This window comes from Anolis sagrei, chromosome 5 (assembly GCF_037176765.1).
Source record: "Anolis sagrei isolate rAnoSag1 chromosome 5, rAnoSag1.mat, whole genome shotgun sequence".
Taxonomy (NCBI): Eukaryota; Metazoa; Chordata; class Lepidosauria; order Squamata; family Dactyloidae; genus Anolis; species Anolis sagrei.
Window position 1 is genome coordinate 128,246,334 of NC_090025.1, and position 23,946 is coordinate 128,270,279.

Consider the following 23,946-nt stretch of genomic DNA (forward strand, 5'->3'; position numbering starts at 1 on the left):
TCTCCATAAAAAACAGGATTTTAAAATACATCTTTTTGTTCGTTTGCTGCTTATATGTGAAAACATTATTTAATTATACAAAGATGATTAAAGGCGAGAAGCTAAAAATACACACGCAAAACTTAAATGGTGGGTGGTGATAATGAAGCTTGAGTATTCAGAGAGGTATGTCTGTATAATTTCTCATTACATCTGTCAATCATCCATATGAACCAGTTGTTGAATGTATACACAGCATTGTAAGATGAGATCCCTGTATATCTATTTTTTTATATTTTGAGAAAGACAAATGAGAATGAGGGAAGATATGGTGTAACATTTTTTTCAGTGGAGGGTATTGGTAGCTTTTTTTGACATTAGTTTTTGCAATGCTCTCATATAATATAAAAATATTGCATATTGTAGAAATGGAATGGTTAGCCATATAGGATTATTTTCAGCTGCTGTGCTGTTGTTTCTGCTCTGTGTAGGAAGCAGGCAAATTTCCATTCAATTCCTCTTCCTCTCCCTATACTTGATTCAATTAGCATCTCCATTAGCCATGAAATTATACCAAAGTATTTCGGAATCCCAGAGTCTGCTCTTAAATCTACTATCTCAGTGTTGAATTCTCATCTGTTCAGCGAAGCACGGGCAAGCAGTGCAGTATCCCATATGGCAAAGTCCTTTATTTAGCTATACACACTCTGTGTAGACTTGTGCTGATGTTACACAAGTCTTTTTCAGACGAAACGTGTTGTTTTGGCCTTTGTTCAGCCTGAAGATGGCCTACCAGGATCCTTATAGTTCCTAATCACATAATAATCTTTAGAATAGGGGAGACAGTTGTTCAGCCCATGTTTATTTTAGCACTTGCAGGATTGTGCCCCCGGGTAGAAAGAAAATGGTATTCTATTCTTTTGAGCTTTGGACGCCTCTACCCTTCCCCTTCTCCATCAGGGAATTCATTCCATCCCCCAAGAGCAGCTACAAGAAGAGCCAAATTCAAGAAAACGGTCTAGTGATTCAGATGTAGGAACATCCAAATGCTAAGAGCAGAGGCTTTGTGTGCATTAGTGCACACTGAGTGTTCATTCCAGGTAGCAAACAGCTGCATCTTTAGCAAGGGGGGAAGCAGGGAGGGACAAATGGAAAACCCAAGAAAATCTGAAGTGTCCAGTTTACAGAGACAAGTGTTAACATTTAGTTGAATCGTCCTCCAAACATGATAGATTAGTGGTTTGAGCAACAGTGCAAACCAGGGAGGTAAGGCTTGTGAATATTGAATGTATTTGTTTTGTATTGCCAATGGTTGCCAGAATAATGAAATTCCTTAACTACTTCTCTTTAACTTGCCTTGAAGAAAGCGCGGTATGTTGCTAAATCTCTTTTCACCGGCACTGCCGAGAAACAACTTTAATCCTTGTTAGAAAATTGCCGAGTCTGTGGCTGACAAAGAGCTCATGCTTGTTCCATTGTTAATGCTCCGGGGCCCTGAGAGTGGAGCCCTTTACAGCTGCAAGGATCCAGCCTGGCTCAGCTGTACTATTTAGGAGAGGAGGGTTTGTCAATTTCTATTGACAATGGAGAGAGTTTTTTCAGGGGCCTGTAGCAGCGCTGAACACAGTTGGGGATCAATGCCAGCCATTCAAGCTGCACCCTCTTTCATTGCTTTGGTTTGTTAATTCAAGACTAAAGGTCCTCCGAGGGGGTTTAGGGGTGTTTAAGAAAGCTGATGAACTGAAAGCGTTTATGGCCCTGGTGTGGCAATTTCCATAGTCAGTGGCAACTACTGGCACCGAGGGGGCTGTGTCCTTGTTGACCCTCTTGTTATTAAAAATGCACAAGTGCTGCGCTTCTCAATATTTCAACACTCTTTCATTGTCAATACCACCTTCTGAGCCCTTCAGCTTGTTACTTGCTTTAAAGATCTTCTTAGATTGGGTTTGAAAACTTCACCTTAAACACTAGATTAGACTGATGTTCTGTTTTCCGTGCTCCTGTTGATTTGTTGAACCTTCCCAGGGCTGGAAAGCAAGTAGCAGCTTGATGGAGAGACAGGCCGCTAATATGATTTACCAGTCTACAGTCATGCACAATAAGTGTGAATAAATACAGGGGTCTTGCAGAGTCAACCCTAGCCTTTCCTTTCCCTCTTATTTTTTTTACTTCAAAAGAGATATTTCAGGGGAAAATGAAGTGAGTAATACATGCCCTTACAGGAGCTGGGCGAGCTATGAATGGGGGGAAAGAGGGGAGGAGGGAGAGAACAAATTTTCTTTTAAGATGGTTTTTAAGATGCAGCCAGGCACCGGGGTGAAAAATATATATAAAATATACATCTTCCGTTTTATTTCTATGCTGGCCAAGGCATTCCGCCTTCCAAAAAAAGCAATAATGCCATAGGATTGACATCCGGCTGCATCATAATGCTTTTCAATTTCCCCACATCAAGCTCAGGAGAATGTGATTTAGCAAGGAGGGAGGGAGCTTTTCAAAACTATTCAAGTGCTTTCTGTTGGTTTGGTTTTGTTTTTGTTTATAAATCCAAGAACACCAACATATAGCAAACATAGCTACATTTATACTAAAATGTCATAACTGGTAAAATGTGAAAAGCTTGAATATTCCTTCATTGTATATGTGGTTTTAATCTTTTTGATAGAGTGTTATGTGTTTTAATTGCTTATATTCTTAGATTATTTATATTTTTATGAGTTGTGTTTTATTGTTTACCAGTGCAAGCATTGAATTTTTGCCAGATTTGTAAGCCGCCTTGAGTCCCCTCCTGGGTCGAGAAAGGTGGGGTAGAAATAAAGTAAATAAATAAATAAATTGGCATTATATAGACCCAATAAACAAATAACTTGACTGTCTACAATGTTCAAACAATAGACGAGTCTAGTGCCTATACTTCATGTGTGTTTTGTGTGTTTGTGACCCCCTTTAGCCATTGTTTTTGCAAAGTTGGGATAGACATAATTTTTGTTAAAATTCAGGGGGGGGGGCATTGAAATGCACCCCTCTATGTTTCCCCCCACAAACTGATCACTGGTTGTGCAAATAAATATTTTTCTCTTGATGTGGCATATATTGCATTCCCAGAGTTTAATGCATTTGAAAGTATTCCATCTTTTATTGGATTGGATCCAAAGCTTTAATTCTGTGAATGGAAGGGCCCTTTCCATGAATGTAGCTCTCCTGCTGCGAACACACACACAAACGTTGCCTCCGATCTTTTGTTTTCCCTTTCTTGTTTTGAATGCCTAAGATTGGATTAAGTTGGAGCCAAACCACGAATATTATTTCTTATGGAATTAATGACTGTTGATGACATTATTTCAGTAGGACTTGTGGAAGGCTTTGCAGTGGACAACGTCTTTCCAAGAGGTGCTTTGTAATGTATTTTATGTTGTCAGTGAATTCTCAGTTTCTTTTCACTGAACATCATCTATAAGGCTCTTTAATAGGCTCTTTTGATCTGTCCATCTTAACACAGCTTTTTTAATTAGAACTATTTTTCAATAAACAGTTTTAATTTCCATATATTTAATTCTAGGTGTCATGTAAGAAAACAGGTAAACATTTCCTTTTCTAGAATCGGCATTTCTTACTGAAAATTCTACCTCGGTACACTGAGCTAGCAAAGCCAGGCTAGAAAATATCACACTTGAAATTCATGTGGCTATATTGATTTTATAAAAGAAATATGTTTTGATGCTGCATAAAAACCTTTCTTGTTTATTAAGGGTTTTACTAGATACTGAATACTGCAGAAATATCTCAATTAGTCTGTTTTACGTTTTAACCAGACTGTTTTTATTTATTGTATTGTTACAGACCTCAAGTCTCATTGGTGGGGGACGGTGGGAGGTAGAAATTTCAAGAATGGATCCATTAGGAAATAAATAGAAGTTAAATAGAAATGACGGTAGCACAATGAACATTGAATCTCTGTTAACAGTTCACAATTGTCATTCTGTGCTATTACCTGGAACAATAGAAAGCAAAGAAAGATGCTGAATGTATACACATGACCCAGAGCAGTCTACCAATTTATTCTATCCAGCACTTAGCATTTTAAGCATTTGGGAGAAGAGGAAGCCCAGGGTTCAGTTGGATTTCTGTGCACAGGATGCATGGCATTTGTGTGTTCAGGGCGAGTGGCTTTGGCTAGGGTTCTGTAGTCTGTTAGCCTTCTGCAACCCCATTAATTTCCTTTCAGAAAACAAGGAATCCCAGCACTTGTGGCTTTAACTGCAGTTTGCTCATTTGACCAAGCAGCCCCACTTCTGCTCTGGACTAATTGATACCCAGGCTTCTTCGCATAACTAACTAATGCCCTACATTTTGAGCTCCTGTCCCCATTCACACTTGAGGGTGTTGGTCTCTCCATAGAAACAGGATTGTGTCACCTGCCTCTGGAGTTAATTCTTCCAAAGGTCTGCTTGATAAGGGAACAGATTGGACCTATCCTATTGCGTGTAACAATGAGTAGATGAAAAAGAACAAATGGCAGTTAAGAGATTTATCAGGTGAGTGAATTTATCAAGTGAATTCGCTCAGAAACCATCTGTTAAGCTACATGACACTCATCCCAACGTGGATTACAGGATTTATTTGAATGCCACCTGTTATCCATGGATTAAGAATCAAGGTAGTTGTAATTTTAATATTTTAAAATAAGATGCATGAAAATAAACTTTTAAATGTACTATTTTATGGATTTATAAAGGGTTACATAGAGCTTAGATTTAAATTTTTCAAAGCAGCGTACATTAATTTAAAAAGTATTCACAATTCAAAATTTAACATAGATTCTTTATATGATCTATTAAATAAATATTACAAGGGGCTGTTTATTTCGTTTAACCAGGATGTGACTTTGAGAAGTATTCAGCAATAACTTATAAGCTAGAAGGATAATATTAACTAGCATAAATGTGTGTGTGTGTGTGTGTGTGTGTGCACGTGCACATTCACTTTTGGTGTCAAACTACGAGTGATAAATATATTAGTATGCTTTCCTTATTTCATTTTATTATTATTTTAAAATTATTATTCTCCGGTGTCAAAAATCACAAACAAAAGCTGACCATACATTAAGTAATACAAGTGACGCCCAGTTCTTGCAGACGGCCAATTCTCTCACACCAGAAGCAGCTTGCAGTTTCTCAATTTGCTCCTGACACGAAAAAAATACAAGTGATATTGTGATCATATCATCGAGTTATGTTTCTTGGGCAGGGATAGGTTCATTAATGGACCATTTTATGAGCTGAGTTTCTGGAATACTACAACATTTCTAACATACATGCAGCTTTATCAAGATCCTGCAGATTGGCAATAGACCTGGGATCAAAACACATTCTGTCTCTCTTCTGGTAGCCCAGCCAAAACACGAGTCTCTCCCTTGTGTATACAACATTATGGTGCAGTCTGTCCTGGCCCCAGTGTTATTCAACATTGTATAAATAGCTTGAATAAAAAAATACTAGGGATGGTGATCAAATTTACCAATCACGTCAAACTGGAAGGGATAGCTAACACCTGAGAAGACAGAATTGGGGTTCCAAATTACTTTAACAGATCATCAAACTGGACAAAAATTAATTTCAGCAGCAATAAAGATTTTATGATATGTACAATGGCAGGATGAATGCCCCTGCTTTGACCGCATGACAGGAAAAATGCAAAGGCCATAGGAACTCATTGCATTTAGAGTGGGAAAGCATAGGGAATAATCTTATCCTGTTCCCTTCCATCTTATCCCGTTTTGTAGGGTGGCCAGCCATCCCATGTTCTTTTTGCATCTTACCCCATCTTTTCCCTGTTTTCCCTCACATTCTTCATTCAGGAATCAAGTAACACCCAACTCCTGAAAACAGTCTTGGGATTTCCATGCACTGCATAAATGGACATCCACCAGACGTGCTGTTATGATGTCTGGTGGCCTCCGTGGGGCTTTGTTTCTACAGCACATGAAAACAACACCAGGACTGTCTGATGAAGTCTGTAGAAGACTACCTTTCAATACTATGAGAAAGGAGAAAAACAAGTAAATGAAATCCTAGAGGACAGCAACAGAAGTATATTGACAGATTAAAATAAATAATAGTAATACTAGTCTACTTGGTCAGCTGGAGTGCTGGGGTCAGGTACTAAGCACCAGAGTTTTAGAAAAATAGCCATGAATTTATTGCATATCCAGGAGAGAGTAATCAAGATGGCAAAATATCTAGAAATCAAGCCCTGTATGGAACAATTGAGAGAACTGGATGTGTTCAATCTGGAGTCAAAAGACAAAGTGGTCAAAGTCATTTAAAAATATTTGAAGGGATATCACACGGAATATTGAAAAGGTTTGTTTCTGATGCTCCACAGGGTAGAAAATAAGTCAGTTTATTCAAATTACAAGAAAATAGATTAAAATTAAACAAAAACATTATTGATAGGAGGAGCTGGTAGATAGTGGGATGAATTGCCTTAGACGATAGTGGACATTGGTATATTTTAACAGAGGCTGGATGGGCATCTGGCAGAGATGCTGTAACCATGGGTTCTGGTATTGGCAGAATAAACTAGATAACTGCTTGTCATGCTGTGTGATGTGGGAAACTAGCATTTTTTCCATCTAATATGCAGTTATCACATTTGGGTCTATTGGTTACAACTGTCTCTTTCCTGTAAACTCTCCACAGACTGGCAGCGATGGCTCACAGATCAGTTATGATGCACCGATTACCACATTAAATAGCATGGAGCAAGCTAATCATTTGCAGTCCTTGCCAACTTTCAATTCTGTGATTTAAGGAAAGCCTTATTGCATCATACCAAACACCTTTCCAGTCAGTATCCTGTTTTCCATAGCAACAAGAAAGTTCCTTTTCTCAATGTAAACATGTTACAGTCCTGAAGCTAAGCACATTTGCACCGCTGTATACAAATCAATATTTGCTATATAAATCCCATAGACAGGCAGAGTAACTTCCTGGTTCAGTCCCAGCAATTTTCTTTTGCTCATTTCACCCATCCCCAAAGTCAGATATTATATTTTCATTACTCCCATTTTCATAGAAGTGTAGATTCTATGTGCAAATCTTAGCACTGGCTTTCTAGGTTGACTGTCTAACATTTTTAGATGAGATCTTCTTGGTCTGCTGTCCAGAAAACATATTACTGTAAGAAGCTAAGAAGTTGCAAAATGAGTATATCTGGCAAATAGTATAGACAAGGCACTGCTTTGGGATGCAAATTTCAGGCCCTCCCTCTTTGCAAGCTGTACTAAAATAAGTAGTTGTTGTGCAGCTCTCATTTAGTTTCTCTTGACTCGTACAGGTAGCAGGTATTTGACTGTATACATTGTCTTCAGCTCTCTGGTTTAACTGTGCAGCTATTAAAATCATTTTGGTATGGGTAGAAATTAGGCTTCCTATAGAAGGAATAACCCAAGACATTTTGCTGCCTGAGATGAAAGCTGAACTGGAATACCTGCATACAGAAGTTGATCACCAAGATAGCTTAATCTTACTTCAACAACAGAATGAAATCACACACATACTCTCACATATGAAGATAGGCTTAGAGCAGGGATGCCAAACTCATTTTTACCATGGGCTGCATCAGCCTTATGATTGCCTTCAAAGAGCTGTTTGTCATTGCCAAACTGTATAAATGTAGCTATGTAACTGTGGCATTGAAAGCCTTGTGGACCACATAAAATGATATGGTGTTGGGCCAGATTCAGGCCATGAGGCTTGCATTTGAAACATATGGCTTAGAGGACTGCAAGTACCCACAGCTTTGCTCTTGAGCGCCACATTGTTGTTTCCTCCCTCCCTTCTACACAGAAAGACTGAAGGAGAAGGAAAGAACATAATCAAACTAGTAAGTGACTACAAAAAGGAATCTACCTAATGAATAACTCCCAATATATAGGTATGTTTGCTTTGTCTATGTAACACATTGAGAAGGCACTATTTAATGAATCCTAGTTACACTACTCACATGTACTCAGAATGAAGTCCTAGTCCAACATATGTTACATTACTGTCTGAAGTTCCACTTCCAGCCCTCAAACTGTAGCCAAACTTTAAGAGCACTGTGGTCTTTCCAGCTTTCATGGTCATTTTTCCTTACAGTCAATGGGGTGGTTGCCTCCTATCCTTTCTCTTTACCTGGAGAACATAAATTAACCAAGAGATCACATCTATTATTGAGATAATAATATGAAATGTGAGTGAACGAAATAGTAGTCATTATATACAAGAGACAGGAAAGTAGAAGCACATAAAATGGCCAAAGATGAACGTAATGCACTCCCTTTTTCCTAACCACACTGTGATCTTTGATATATTCCCATGGGCCTGAGAAGGCAGTAGCTAAACTTTTTAAAAGCAGAGATGGCCTAGATGAGTGATTTTCCACTTGTGGGTCCCCAGATGTTTTGGGCTTCAAGTCCCAGAAACCATTGCTGCTGGTAAACTGGTGGGGATTTCTGGGAGTTGTAGGCCAAAACACCTGGGGATCCACAGGTTGAGAACCACTGGCATAGACAAATTCTAAAATCTGTGTTGTGTTAAGTCAACCAAGAAATTAGAAAAATATGTGAAAACAAAGACCTTCAGATCTTTTCATCAGGCAAGACATCGCAGACAGGGAATAGAAATCAGGAGATGGAGGAAATTTATCTTGTCTTTAGCTGTAATGGAAGATGTCTTCAGACACTCGGGGTTCATCAAGTTGTGCAATGATGTTAAGATTTTAAAATATATTGATGGACATGAATGTGGATCTCAGAGATCTATCAAAGAAATATCAAATTGCAGAGGAATATTTTGTTCCGTCCCAAAGCAGTAGAGGTCTGTCTCTACCCTCCTTTTTATTACACTTTTCAGTAAGACATTGTGAGCTATAAGAACTGCAGGGGTTGTGTTTCATCATCAGATAGTTTCATCGATTATATTTCATTTCCCTTTTTTGTGTGTGAAATTTACAAGGCTTGCATTTTTTCTTCTCTGTAAATAAGCTTCCTTTCCCTACTGTTTTCAGTAAACGGTGATTTTGTGTAAGTGTGTATTTAATACCCTTTTTTTAACCTGTAGGTAACTAATGGCACAGATCAAAGACAACCCTTTTCACTAATGTTAATTCATGCGAAGACCAATTCGGGTCAAGTTAGCCAATTTCCCAGCAATAACACTGGCAATTTTAGTGACAGGAATGAAGGCATTATTGACTTCAAGTGCTGATCTGTAGTCATTTCAAATGGTTGTTTGTCACTCACTGCCAAATCTGCTAAATGAATAGTGCTGAACTTAATTGTCCCCCATTACCTCCTTTTTTGCAGCAATGGTACAGCAACTCCATGAAAGTCATATGTGTGTGGCTGGCTGATAGATTAGAGCTCCAGCTTCATATCTACCAACTGAAGACACTCATCAAAATAGTGAAGGTAAGTCTGCTTGGATTTGATTGCAGTACTGCACTCTAAATGGAAACAAATAATCAATGTATTGTCGAAGGCTTTCATGACCGGAATCACTGGGTTGTTGTAGGTTTTTCGGGCTATATGGCCGTGTTCTAAAGGCATTTTTTCCTGACGTTTTGCCTGCATCTATGGCAAGCATCCTCAGAGGTAGTGAGGTCTGTTGGAACTAGGAAAAAAGGTTTATATATCTGTGGAATAATCAATGTTTCTGATACTTTCATGATTAAAAACTGTTGCCATTTGGCTCAGAGAGTATTTACAATGATACTCGTAAATAGCAAGAGATAGGAAACAATTCTTTGCTTGTCATTATTGAGTTAGACCTGCAAAGATGTAACACTTTACCATGGTTAGTAATAACTCGATTACCTTAATCCTAAATAAGATCCCCAATGTATAGTGAAACAATGTGGGTGGATTAGCAAGTGAAACTTTGGATAATGTATACATAGAGGCATCTACAAAAGCTGGTGTCATTTAATTGGAGTTTTTAGGCATTTAGATATAATATGTATGCATGGGATATAAACTATGGTGAATTCCTTATTTTTTGAACGCATCATAGATGCATAATACTTTTCCATTCTGAAGCATGGACTGAGATTCTATCATATGTTTCCAGGTTCCTGTTATTTTCAATAATTACTGGTATTCCAAAACCAACAACCATGTTTTCTTTTGACACCACAATGCTACCCCAATATGTGCAGTGTCATTTATTCACACTGCCCCAGTGGTGCAATGGGTTAAGACCTCGTGCCAGCAGGTCGGAGGTTCAAATTCGAGGAGAGTGCGGATGAGCTCCCTCTGTCAGCTCCAGCTCCCCACATGGGGACATGAGAGAAGCCTTCCACAAGGATGGTAAAATATCAAAAACATACAGGCATCTCCTGAGCAATGTCCTTGCAGACAGCCAATTCTCTCACACCAGAAGTGACTTGCAGTTTCTCAAGACATGAAAAACAAAATTATTCATGCCCAGCAAAACGGGTCCTCTCTAGACCTTTTCTAGTCCTCTACTTCAATTGGGTTAGCTTTTATCCCTTGTTTCACATATGTGAACAAATATAAGATACGTTATCCCCCATGGATATCGGGAGTTGTTCTCTAAATGTAAAAATAATAATTACTTGTGCTGTTACGTGCATATATTCTTATGTATTTTTACAGTAATTTCACCTAACTATTCCAAGCACTTCACAGAGGTGAAGGATTAGAATAAAACTGTCCAGTGAAGATTAGATTAGATCCTATGATCTTAGTCTCAATAATTCAGTAATAGCTCCCAAAGGATTGAATGAGACATTTGCTTGTGCTTCAGCAGAGGCAAACTAGTATATTTGTTCACATTTTTTTCCATTTGCAATGCAAACAAACTGGTGCAGTTAACTAGAAGAGACCAGAGAACATTGATTCAGCCATCATTTTAAAAAATTGGAAGATGATCTGGTGATGATCTGGTAAACTCCAGAATGGTGTATAAATCAAATTGGATAAGCTGCTAGGGTCCAATAAACATGACCCCTGAGGCCAATATGTTGCAGAACATAAACACTAAAGGCCATTTAACAAGTGATCGCTGAAGTGATTTAGTGGTTTGAACGCTTACCAGGGGCAGTAACAGAACATACACAAATGGAGATTGACAGAAAGACGAACGTCCAAGCACTATTGCTAAACTGTAAATGGTGCTGATATATGAAGATACAAGGGAATTAATGTGTTAATTGAAGGTTATAGAATTATTTTATGATTTTATATTTTTCGTTATATGAATCTAAGTTTTACCAAATGGATATACTTTTATATTCAGAGTGGTTTGAAAGGGGCTTTTAATCAAGCTTTCAGCTGAAGGAATCATAAAATACACATCAAATTGGCATCAAATTGGCATCCACTTCAGAGGCATTTTGAAAGTTTAGAAGGACTAATGTGCCTGCATGCTCTTCCGTAATGTGCAAGACCCAAGTGGCTGTAGATACTTGCAGTGTTATTGGGTCTCCATTAGAGCACGCACTTGAATGCTGGCATAACAGTTGGATGAACTTGGAGTGGATCTACACTGCAGAATTAACAGTTTGACACCACTATAACTGCCATGGCCGAATGCTATAGAATCAGGGAAATTGTAATTTTACACGGTTTGAGCAATCTCTACCAATGACTCCTGCTGCCTCACCAAACTACAAATCCCAAGATTTCATAGTTGGTTCATAATGGTGTCAAACTGCATTAATTCCTCAGTGTAATAATAATACTAATAATAATAATAATAACAACAACAACAACCACCACCCCACCGCCATCTCCCATAGGGACTCAGGGCACCTTACAAAATAGCACACAAAGGTGCCATACATAGAATACATAATACATAAAATAAAAAACAACATATGAAAACAATAATACATTACGTAATTTATTATGTACATGTACCCTTGGTCTAATAATTAAAAGTATCATTCAAACAAGCTTGAAAAAGTCATCTAGATCATCTAAGTCTCTTCGCTTTAGAAATATAAACTACTGTTTAAAACAATCAAACACTTTTTAAGGCATCGGTATTCATATTATCATTTTTATGTGTGTGTGTCAGGAGCGACTTGAGAAACTCTCACTTGGTGTGAGAAAATTGGCCGTCTGCAAGGACGTTGCCCAGGGGACACCCGGATATTTTGATGTTTTGCCATCCTTGTGGGAGGATTCTCTCACATCCCTGCATGGGGAGCTGGAGCTAACAAAGGGAGCTTATCCACACTCTCCCTGGATTCAAACCTCTGACCTGTTGGTCTTCAGTCCTGCCGGCACAAGGGTTTAACCCATTGTGCCACTGGGGGCTCCCATAGTCTCAGGACTTACTGTGAAGCATGGTGCTTTTTTGTTTTCAGTGCAATGCTTCCCTATTTTTGGACTGATTTCTGAAAGCTTGATTATAAGGAAAGGGGGAGGAAAGAAGGAAAGTGATAAAAGGAGAAGAAGAATGTAGAATATAAACATGGGGCAGGCATGCACATGAGAGCTAACCATATTTACCAAAACATATATTTTTTTGAAATTGACTTTTCAAAATATACATTCATGAGTAGTAGCTTCAACAATGAGGTATTCTAACTATTGAGTCTTTTGGCAATAGTAAGAGCATGCAAAATCCAACATTGACTATCAGTTACATTCCATCATTTAAAAGAATATATGAGAAGATAATTAATATTTCCATCACAGCAGGAGTGACTGAAGCACTCAAAGCTGATGGCCCATAAGACAGACACCAAAAGCTGTAGCAATTGTCAATATTGCAAATATTGACATAGTATAGCCATAAGTAGGCCCCAGTGGCACAGAGGTTTAAACTGCTGAGGTGCTGAAATTGCTGACCAAAAGGTCAGCAGTTCAAATCCGGGAAGTTGAGCGAGCTCCCACTGTTAGCCCCAGCTTCTGCAAGTTTGGAAACTTGCGAATGTGAGTAGATTAATAGGTACCACCTTGACAGCACTCCATGCAGTCATGCCGGCCCCATGACCTTAGAGGCATCTACAGACAATGCTGGCTTAGACCTAATGTCAAGGGGAAGCCTTTACCTTTTATACCCATAAGTAATAGATTACTGTACTGACATTTGGAAGTATTATTGATCTGGAATAGTATCTATTGATTGAAGGACAAACCTCACAGCCAACCCATCTCTTTCCTAAGAAGGACAGCATTGAAACTTCAGTTTAGGATTACTCCATTTAGCATAAAGATATGGGTCAGATTGTAACTGACAAGTAATCATGCACGAAAACCGTTGATATAGCTCTTTTCTCTTGACTCTACAAGTCAGAAAAGAGAGTCTTCAAGCAGTAAAGCTCTCTGCCCTTGTGCATCTTTGTTTTGTGGCATGTACCATTACAGAATGCAACAAGTCTATCACCTATTATAGCAGCATTTCTTTTATAGATAGTTCATTGTCAGAGAGAAGAAGAAAAACAGTAATTCCATACAATTACAACACCGGGTTGCTGTGAGTCTTCCAGGCTGTTTGGCCATGTCGCAGAAGCATTCTCTCCTGTATGACATGGCCATACAGCCTGGAAAACAATTAGCAACCCAGGGATTCCAGCCATGAAAGCCTTCGACAACACAGAACACAGTTATCTACTCAATTAAATTATTCTCTTAATACTGTGCATAGCAGTTTGAGAAGGAATTGGAGAATGGGAGTTGACTCAGGCTATTCCTGAGAACCGGCCAAGTTGTACCTGCTTTTTCTTCCATCCCACGAATGCAAGATGGTTCTCCAAAAACCCTTCTCCAGAAAATTTTTGTTGAGAGGAACCACCATGAAGAACTAGGCCCCATCTATACTGCCATATAAAATCCAGATTATCTGCTTTTAACTTAAATATATGGCATTGTAGACTCAAATAACACAGTTCAAAGCAAATAATCTGGATTATCTGTTTTGATAATCCAAATTATATGGCAGTGTAGAAGGGGCACTAGATGGTTGCAGTTCACCAGGGTGTGACTACCTGGTGGGATGTAATACTTCATTCTTCTGAAAACATGTGGGGAAAATACAAATGTTGAAGTGTATGGGTTTCTTCCTCATATAAAATGTAATATTGCCAAAAAACACTCAGGAGAAAAAATATTGATTGATTTTTATTTACTTTATTCTTACCTTTCCTTTCTCCTGTTATAGGGACTCTAGGTGACTAATATCATATATATATATATATAAATATAAAACGCTCCCAGAATGAACAAAATGTTTTTAAAATGGATGTCCTTGCTTCTCAGCATGCCTTGGCACTGATGCCTGAAGCTTTTGGAGCCGATAACTCTTTCATATCTACTTATAAAGTTGGTCTCTTTTGTAACATTATTATATGCCATCCATCTTCTGTGACAAAAAAATCAAGCTGAAGATGTTATTGCTGATATCCTAATGAAAGGATCTCAAATAAATCCTTTAATTGGAGATTAAATGTTGAGTTCTTTGAAAGTTACTGCCTCTAAACACTGAGTCCCTTGAAAGTTGCTGCAAGATATAAAATGGGAATGTTTCTCATGGCCATTTAATGCCTTCACAAAGGGCAGGCCTTCAATCCATGTCCAATTAAACTATTCCAAGAGAAAAGGGAGGCATAGGGAAGTTATCAGAAATCATTACAATATCAAAAAAAAGGGGAAGAGACTTAACACAGACAGGGTCGTATAGGCCTGTTGGCTTATGAAATCAGGATTATAAAACATTTACTAAAACTGTGGTGAATAGATTGGAAACAATAATGCCAAAATAATTAAAGATCAATATAGATTTTTGAAGGGAAGAACCGGGAATCCAATAAAAATGTGGTAATTGCAATGGATCATGCAAATTCAAATAAGAAAAAAATGGGAATTCTTAAACTGGATGTCTCTAAAGCTTATGATAAAGTTAATCAGAAATTTGTGTTAAGATTGTGTCAGAAATTGAACATAGGAGAAATGTTTTGCAAAACACTGCAACAATTGTACAGTAATTGCACATCAAGAATGGGTGACCGATGGAAGAATGGGAGAAATTCCAATTACAAATGGGACAAAACAAGGGTGTCCATTATCACCAAATCTATTTGTAATAGCTGTAGAAATATTAGCTAATAATATCTGAGATAGCACTAATTGGACAGGTTATAAAATAGAGGAGGAAGGAATAGAGAAGGAAAAGATAAGATTAAATCTCTTTGCAGATGATGCTGTTGTTATTACAAGTTAACCATTATTTATGGTGAAAGATTTGATTTAAAAATTGGAGGAATTCAAGAATTTATCAGGATTATATGTTAACATTAATAAATCAGAGATTTTGTGTCTTAATACCCCACCAAGGGAACAATTGGAGATTAGGAAAAAACTCAGGATAGAGATTAGGATTAAAGAAGTTAAAATACTTAGGAATATGGATATATAAAAACCCAAAGAATATAGTTAAGGGGAATTATAAGAAACTATGGAAAGTAATAGAGAAACAATTCAAGAAACGGGAAAGAAAAACATTAACAAGTGTGGATAAAATCAGAGCCTTAAAAATAATACCAAAATTGTTATATTTGTTCCAAACATTACCAAATACAGGAAAGTATTTATTTATTGGTTTGTTTGTTTACAGTATTTATATTCCACCCTTCTCACCCCACAGAGGACTCAGGATGAATCACAATGCACATATACATGGCAAACATTAAATGCCATAGACACACAACATATTTAGACAGAAACACAGAGGCTATTTAACATTCCAGCTTCATGAGAGTATGCTTTTTGAATTCCGGCCACCAGGGGAGCTGTCTCTTCACCATCCACTTGTGACACCAATGGAGTACTACCTCATTCTTTTGCATGTTGCTGGAAAGTTTTTATGGCATTGTAAATTAGTTAAATTAGCCTCCCCGCATAAGCGATACCTAAATTTTCTACTTGACAAATGCAACTGTCTTTCGGGCTGCAACGGTCGACAGCAAGCTAGACAAATGGCCAGAAGCTCACTCCAACCCAGGCTGATTTCGAACTCATGACCTCTCTGTCAGTAGTGCAGCTGACTCCCAACCAGCTGCGCCACAACCCAGTCCAAGTACCCAAGCCTCTTACTGAAACTACTTTACTCTTATTTATTTTTTTCTACAGAAGACCTATCGAGACTTTAGGCTGCAGGGGGTGTTGGAAGGAACTCTAAACAGTAAAACCTATGATACAGTCCATAGCCGACTTACAGTAGAAGAAGCCACAGTGTCCGTGTCCAGTGGGGGTGGACTTCAAGGTATCACTATGAAGGACAGTGATGAAGAAGAAGGCTGACTTTCTGCATCTTTCATGTTTTGTTTTCCTGACTTGTTCTCATCATTACATCTATGGTTCTTGCCTTAATGCCCCAATACTACAAAGTAAATTCATCCCACCTGAAAGAGATTTTTTTAAAAGGCCTCTGAAAAGATGGGATGAAAAATGGGAGGAGGGGCAAAGACGTTTGGAACACGATGGATTTTTTTGTCCATGTTTTGTTTACTGTGTGGCTTTGCTTTGCACTGTGAGAATGCCAGCATGGAGAGTGAGCTCCACTTGTGCTTCGTCCCTTTTTGTTTGTAGCGTTGCCGTCTCTTCCCCGTAACTTCACTGAAGAAAGGGCATGCTCTGATCAAAACACAAACTTTGTATATCATGCAACTCAACAGGCAGTCATTCTTGGAAAGTCTTTGGTCTCATTGTTCAAAGCAAACACTGTGTCACTTGCTAGGTTTGCAATCCTGTCTGTATTATCCATGTTTTGTTGCTATTGTTTGGGGAGGGGGGGGTGGAGGGGATTGCATTTTTCCTCCTTCGTCATTGGGTGAAGTGCATTGAAATTCTTACTTTTGGTTCCTCGTGCTTTGATTCCATTGTGTAAAATGGCAGAAAGAGTATCAGAACTGCCAGGAAAGCACAGACAAACACAGTTCTAAGTGTTCCATCTTCATCTCTCTTGCAAATTTGATAACTCTCATCTTGTTGGATGTTAGGAAGCTTGCCTTCAGTATTTCTATGTCTCTGTGAAAACACCCAGGCAATAAAGACACCCTTGTTTTGTCATGACCGACTCTGTATCTAGCTCCCATTTGTATAAAATTCAAAAAATTAAAAGATGTTTGCAATATTTGAAATCACTTGACATCCTGTTTGGGAGGGGGTTTTGGAAAGGGGAGAGATTTAAGAATAAAGTGCAGTTTCCCGAAACTGTTTTGAGTGTCTGTTCTGTAAGTTTTCCAAAACGAAAACCCCTTATTTTCATTTACATTCAAGGGAAATGGAAAGTGTTAGATACATGGAATATACAAGGTTGTATTCAGTCGTTAAGTTCTTTTTGTTGTGTGATGGAGTTTGTTATAGCATTTTTGCTTCTCCATATCTTCACATAAAATGCATACATCTCTCTGCCTATTGATGAACAGCTTGAATGGTTCCATAGGCATCTGGAAGAGTACTGCACAAAGAATTCTGGAGGGGAGAGTTACTTATGTTCCTATTGACCCTAAATGTCTGGCCTTAATTTAGCAGTGAAGTGTTTTACGCCAGTGAATTCCTTGAACAATTCAGAATCTCTGTGGCTTATGCAGCAGTTCTTTGCAAAGACAGGTCATGGAACTTCACGGCTTGTTCTACAAGCACAAAGACTTGAAGGATTGAAAAGTAGCAAGCTTTCAAGAGGGGTTTTTTTGTTTTGTTTTGCTTTGCTTTGTTTTTAAGCGCTCATGTAAACTGTGCAGAACAAGGGCAAACAAGTTGCAGTTCGACAGGACTTGGCTCCTCCTAGAAGTGGCAATTACTCTTCATTCCTTGAGAACTCAAAATAGAGCTATTTAGTGGGAGGAAAGGGGCAAGCAAAATATCCTAGGTTCTTACAAAGCATCTTCACAAATATGACAGTAAGAGAAATGCATCTGGGTCCAACTTTGCCTCCTCTGATCTCTCTTCTGGAGCAACCTTTGCTGTTCCCAGGAGATGTCAGGAAGAACCAAAGATTTCCGGCAATATTGAGTGATCGTACCAAGTTAATTATTCTTTCTGCACTCTTTCTTCACTCTTCGGGGCCCCTTCACAGGTGATTGTACAGAAGTAGGCATTGAACACAAAATGTGCTTTGCCAAAAACAAACTGTAGGAGTTGGAGTTTTTGAGCCGATAGATGTTGGCTAAGTTCTGGTTTCTGTTTTTAACTTTCATAGATAATGTTAGAGAGAAATTTCCCAGCAGCAAGCATGCAAAAAGTCTGATTTGAATTCCCCCAGACAGCTGCTTTTAAAACTGCAAATGGATAGAATAATAATAATAATAATAATAATAATAATAATTTATTTTTGTACCCCTCCTCCATCTCCCCGAAGGAACTTGGGGTGGCTTGCCTGAACAGACATAGATTAAAAACACAATGCAATAAAATAACATTATCATCATAACATAAGACAACATAATAAAACAACCAGCAGTTTGAAGAGTAATAAATACTGAAACTTGTGGGGAAGGAGCTTGCGCAGTATAGTTTCAAGACAGGACTGTTCCAGGTACTCCTTAGGCCTGTTAAGTCCGAGTGGAAAGTCTTCTCCCCTATAAGAATACAAGCATGCTTCCATCTCCCACCTTTGCGATATGTCTGTAAAGCAAATTTGCTTAAAAGTAATGTTCTGCTGCTTTCTGCATTTAAAATCTTCATTCAAATAGCAGGAAGCTCAAAAGGCTTCAGTGTGTGAATGTGGAGTGGCACCATATGGATAATGGAAGCGGCTTTTAGTAACCTCCCCATGGGAGATGTTTCAATCAGTCCAATGTACTCGGGATTAACTGTATGCTATTTCAAATGCAAGCTGGCTTCTTCAAACTGTTTTTGGATCCAGCACTTGCTTGACCTGCCACTCCCAAAGGCATAAAACAGATTTTTTTTCACACCAGTCTACAGAACACAGGTTATTCGAGTGTTCATTTGATCATGAACTTCAGACTGCCCCACTAGTGGTGATGTTAGAAGTATGGGAGAGGCTGCGGACATTTCAAGGTGAGGCTCTGAACATGAAACCACTCCACTGTATTCACAAACTGGTATATTGAAGGAAGAGCAACAACATCTTCCAATTGTAACCGTGTTTTCTCACTATTTCTTCCATCAGTTTTCTGACCATTTTGGGAGAAAAACACAGAATTCAAGGAACACTGTCTAGAGAAGCACCCTCCGTCTGTATCATGAATGACTTTTCAATAACTTTAAAGCATAGGTTATTTTTATTGCAATTTCCAGTGTGAGAAGGTACATCAGATTACAGAAAAACATTTAGACAAAGAATGACATTGGACATACAAAAAACAAATTCTATGCAACTACATTGGATTTACAATTTCATTGGCTAACATACAAACAAAGGGGAATTACATTTTCACTCAAGATTCACACCACATGTACACACATTCACCCTCAGGCATTCAAATATTACCATATCATTTTCTCCCTCCTTGGAGAAGCACCTGTTAGGCCAGGCCCTGCTTTCCTGCAGCCTGTCAATGCATAGTTCCATAACTTCAAAACTCCAAAATGCAAACTGTGTTTTCCACACAGCAGTCCCGTCCCCCGGGGTTGAGAAGGGCGGGGTAAAAATGCTGTAAATAAATAAATAAAATAAAACCTGACTGCCTGCACAAAATCGAAGACTCCAAAAGTGCACTTCTTCCTCTTCCCTTGAGAAAGAAGCCCCAAATTGACCAGACTGCTCTTGTGCAAATCTGCCACTATCCCTAGGTACACTGTCTCTCTCCTTCCTGTGGAGTAGAGCATAGCAGGTGGAACAGACTCCTCAGGTCTGCCACACTTTGAGCATTATTAGACTCAGTCTTTTATGGGAATTTTCTGCTGATGTAGTCCCAAAGTTGTAAATTAATTATAGACGTCTTCCATCCTGGCTCCATCTCAGTTTCCTGGCCAGATGTTGATTTTTCTTGATTGGTATTGACAAACACAAGGCTTGTGTTGACTTCCTTCTTAACATAAGGAATGTTGTAAACATTTCTGTTATCACTGTCCCAGTTCTTATCAGTGTTTACTTTTCATTTCTCATTCGCAACTTTGAATTATAGTCCAGCAAGCAGGTAGTTAGTCATTGCAGGCCTGGGTCTTTTACTGGTGTTTCCAAAATTATTAGCTCCATACATTTTTTCCATTCATTCCCACACATCACATTAAATCCACATTTATAAAATCTGCACATTAAATTTTTGTGACATCTGCAGGGGGGAAACCAAGGCACCACTGACTGCTACATAAAATGCTTTCTTGCAAAGTACAATCAGAAGCTACCTACACAAATAAACAGAGTTTATTGTTATATTCAGCTGTACCGTTGGGGTGTAGGTACAAATACCACATGGAATTTATTTGCATGGCTCCTTTCTCACCCTCCATGCTTCATGGAAATTTGCCCTAATTTAGACAAGGAATATGTCTCTTCCTTCTCCTCTCCCATGTGCTTTGATGGTGACATTCACATAAGTCAAACACTCGGGCATCACAGGTGGTTGTTCTGAGTCTCATTTGGGAGCAAAAAAGCAGGGTAAAAATAATAACAACAACTAGGGGTCTGGGTGTGGGGGCTTGACTGCTTTGTTACCATACACTTGTGTCCAATGGGAGCTTCCTTGGCTACTTCTTATCACTCTCACTCTTTTCCAATATTGGTGGACTATAGCTCCCATCAAATCTCATTATTGGCTTAGCTGGGAATGAGAGAAGTCACAGTCTGACAGCTGTAGGGCATCCTATTTCTTGTCCTTCCTCCTAGCCCGGAACATTAGAAAATACTGAAAGTGTACAAATTCACAAATTCATGTTCTGCTTTTATACTTCAGTCTTTCTCATTTAATTTAAATGTTTGTTCTAGTTGTGTGTGTTCAAGTAGCTGCTGAGTTATGGTAATCCAAAGCCAAACCTATGACAAGTTTTTTTTTTTTTTTTGCCAGATTTATTCAGAAGGGAAGCCTTTATCTTCCTCTGTGACTGAAAGAATATTTACTTGCCTGAGGTCACCTAGTGGGTTTCTAGGGCCAAGCAGGTATTCTAGGCCTGTTTGGTCAGAATAATTGTAACATTATTATTAGTTCTTACACTGTTGTTTACTTCCTTTTCTCCTTTTTAAGGGGTGAAAATCTTCAGAATGCATAAGAAAATGGCATAAAACCTGAAAGTTTTCTATGGACAAGCCTATCAAAGTGCCTCTCTAAAAATAATATTTGAAATTAACTAAAAACCATGACTTAATATAATAACTGGCACTTTAGTCATTAAGTGGCATGTGAAATGTGGCTTCAAGACACCTTTGTTCCCCAAGTTATATCCAGGCTGCAGAAAAATGCATTACTGGTAACTTGTTACTTTCAAGTTACTCATAATACACATTATACTCTCAGATTTCTACTTGTTGCTTTCAAGCTTTGATCTTGCTGAAAGACCCCCAGCACCGGAACTCCTTGCTCTAGGCCAGACTCATCCCCTTCAGAGTTAAGCCCCACCATGGTTGTATATATCATCTGCAAATTTGGTAATCATATTGTTATGATGGATGTGGGTACAATCATATCTGTGCAAAGTGAAAAACAGAAGACTCAACACTCAGCCCTGTGGTGTCCCAGTGATGAGAATGAGAGCTGAAGAGGTATGAACCTCATCTAGCAATCTGGAAATGTCCAGACACGAAGTCCATAATCCAAGAACATGTTGAATATGACAATCCAAGATCTATACGTTTGGACATCCGTCTATGTGGGATGATTGTGTTAAATGCGGAACTAAAGTCTGCAAAAAAGTCACACTGTAGACTCATATAATTCAGCTCAATGCAATTAAACTAGTGGTTCTCAACCTGTGGGTCCCCAGATATTTTTGCCTTCAACTCCCAGAAATCCTAACAGCTGGGAAAGTGGCTGGGATTTCTGGGAGTTGTAGGCCAAAACAACTGAGGACCCACAGGTTGAAAACCACTGAATTAAACATTATCATATGAGTCTACACTGACCATATAATGCCATTTAGAAACGCATAATGCATCCTTTTCTGTTTTTGGAGTCAACACTGTATGGATGGTCTCTGCAGAAGTGGTTTCTTAATGGTTCCCTTTGCATGGTACCAATTCCACTGTAGAATCAATGCAATTGGACTCCACTTGAACTGCCATGACTCACTGCTATGGAATGATGGGAAGGAAATGGAGTTTGGGGAGGCACTGGCACTCTTGGGCTCAGAAGGCTCAAGACCTTGTGAAACTACCAAGGATTCCAGAACATAGAGCTGTGGCAGTTCAAGTGGCGTGAGGCTGGATTAATTCCACACTGGCAATATATCCTGGGACCACTGTAGCCCCTATTAACTGCCCTGGACTAAGCAGCTCTTCAGCTGGTTCTACACCAGGTATAGGCAAACCCAGGCCCAGATGGATGCTTTTCTCAGGCCCTGCTCTCAAGAGAGACCCAGAATATGGAGATAGGCTGCATGGCCAGCCCACAGCAATAAAAAATACCTTTAAAGAGGAATTTGCATCTTCCCTGAAGAGATCACATTGCTAAGTATTCAAAATGGGAGGAGATAGTGGCATGTAGGATGAGCAAGAGAAACCCCTCTTCTGAGCCTCTTCTTGAGGTAGGCATGCACAGGGAATTTAGGAAAAGGAATCCCTCATTCTAATCTATCTAGGATAATTGCACATTGAGGGCTAGATACTTGTGTAGTCAGGGATGAAATGCAACAGCCCCATTGAGGAGGCGGAGACTGACTTTCTGCTCCTCTAGAAATCAGGGCACAAAGGAGCAACGATTTCAAATGGCAGAGAAAGAAGGCTGAAAAGATTAGGAAGAACTTCCTGAGAGTCAGCGCTGTTGGAGAGTAGCATAGACTGCCTGGGAGTGGGGTCGAGTCTCCATCTCTGGAGGCTTTTCCTCAGAGGCTGTCTATAGGGGGTGATTTGATTGTGCCTTCTTGCATGGCAGGGGGTTGGACTGGATGGCCCTTGGAGGCCTCTTCCAGTTCTAGGATTCCATATCAGGAGTAGGCAATATGTGGCCTAAGGGATACATTTTTCCCTCCCATCCACCATCTCATCCAGACCAAGGCCTTCACTTTCTATCTCCAATAGAGAAGAGGAAGGGGCTTGAGAAGAACCCCCTTCCTCCCAGCTCAGGTTTGCCCATGCCTGTTCCATGCTGACTCATATCATGCAGTTCAAACTGCATGATATGGTCAGTGTAGAATCAGGCTTAGTGTCCCTAGTAGACACCCAGCTTTGGAGGTGTGTCTGGAAACACCATTATAGATAACTAGAAAACCCTTTGAGGATCCAGATTGGACTGGTACAGAACTGGTGATTCCCTAACAATCAATGCTGGACAGTCATCCTCCACTTACCCCCACCCAATAACAACACCCACCATTAAAACCCTGGCAGACCATGCAAAAAGATTCTGTGAATCCCACTTTCTCCAAGACGAACTGAACCACCTAAACTGGGCGTTATAGGCCAGTGGATCCACCACCACAGACATCAGAAGAGCTGCAAGATCAAGAACAAGCCAGGAGTGTCAAGACAAAGATCCACCCAGAGGAAAAGTGTTCTTGACATACATCAAGGGAACCACTGACCGCATAGGGAAGCTGATGAGGAAACACAACATACAAACTATCTACAGACCCACCAAGAAAATCCAACAAATGCTGGGTTCAACTATGGACAAGAGGGATCCTCTCACTTCTGCAGGAGTCTACCATATACATGGACAAATCTACATAGGGACCACCAAACTCAGCATTGACAAAAGAATCAAGGAACATGAAAGCCACTGCAGACTACTTCAACCAGAGAAGTCAGCCATGGCAGAGCACCTGATGGACCAACTATGACACAACGTATTATTTGAGAACACAGAAATGCTGGACCACTCTCACAACCACCA

The 23,946-nt window shown here is 39.2% G+C and overlaps 1 protein-coding gene across 11 annotated transcripts in view; it reads left to right on the top strand.

Annotated features, from left to right (window-relative positions):
* The window catches only part of CADPS2 (calcium dependent secretion activator 2), a 326,390-nt gene extending 309,184 nt beyond the window's left edge, over nt 1-17,206 (top strand). For all 11 annotated transcript variants that reach the window (XM_060777737.2, XM_060777739.2, XM_060777738.2 and 8 more), the window contains 2 exons: nt 9,329-9,433; nt 16,124-17,206. In XM_060777737.2, the coding sequence (XP_060633720.2) occupies nt 9,329-9,433; nt 16,124-16,294 (276 nt within the window). In that variant the 3' untranslated portion in view covers nt 16,295-17,206. The remainder of the gene's footprint in view (nt 1-9,328; nt 9,434-16,123) is intronic.
* The last annotated feature ends 6,740 nt before the right edge of the window (nt 17,207-23,946 follow it).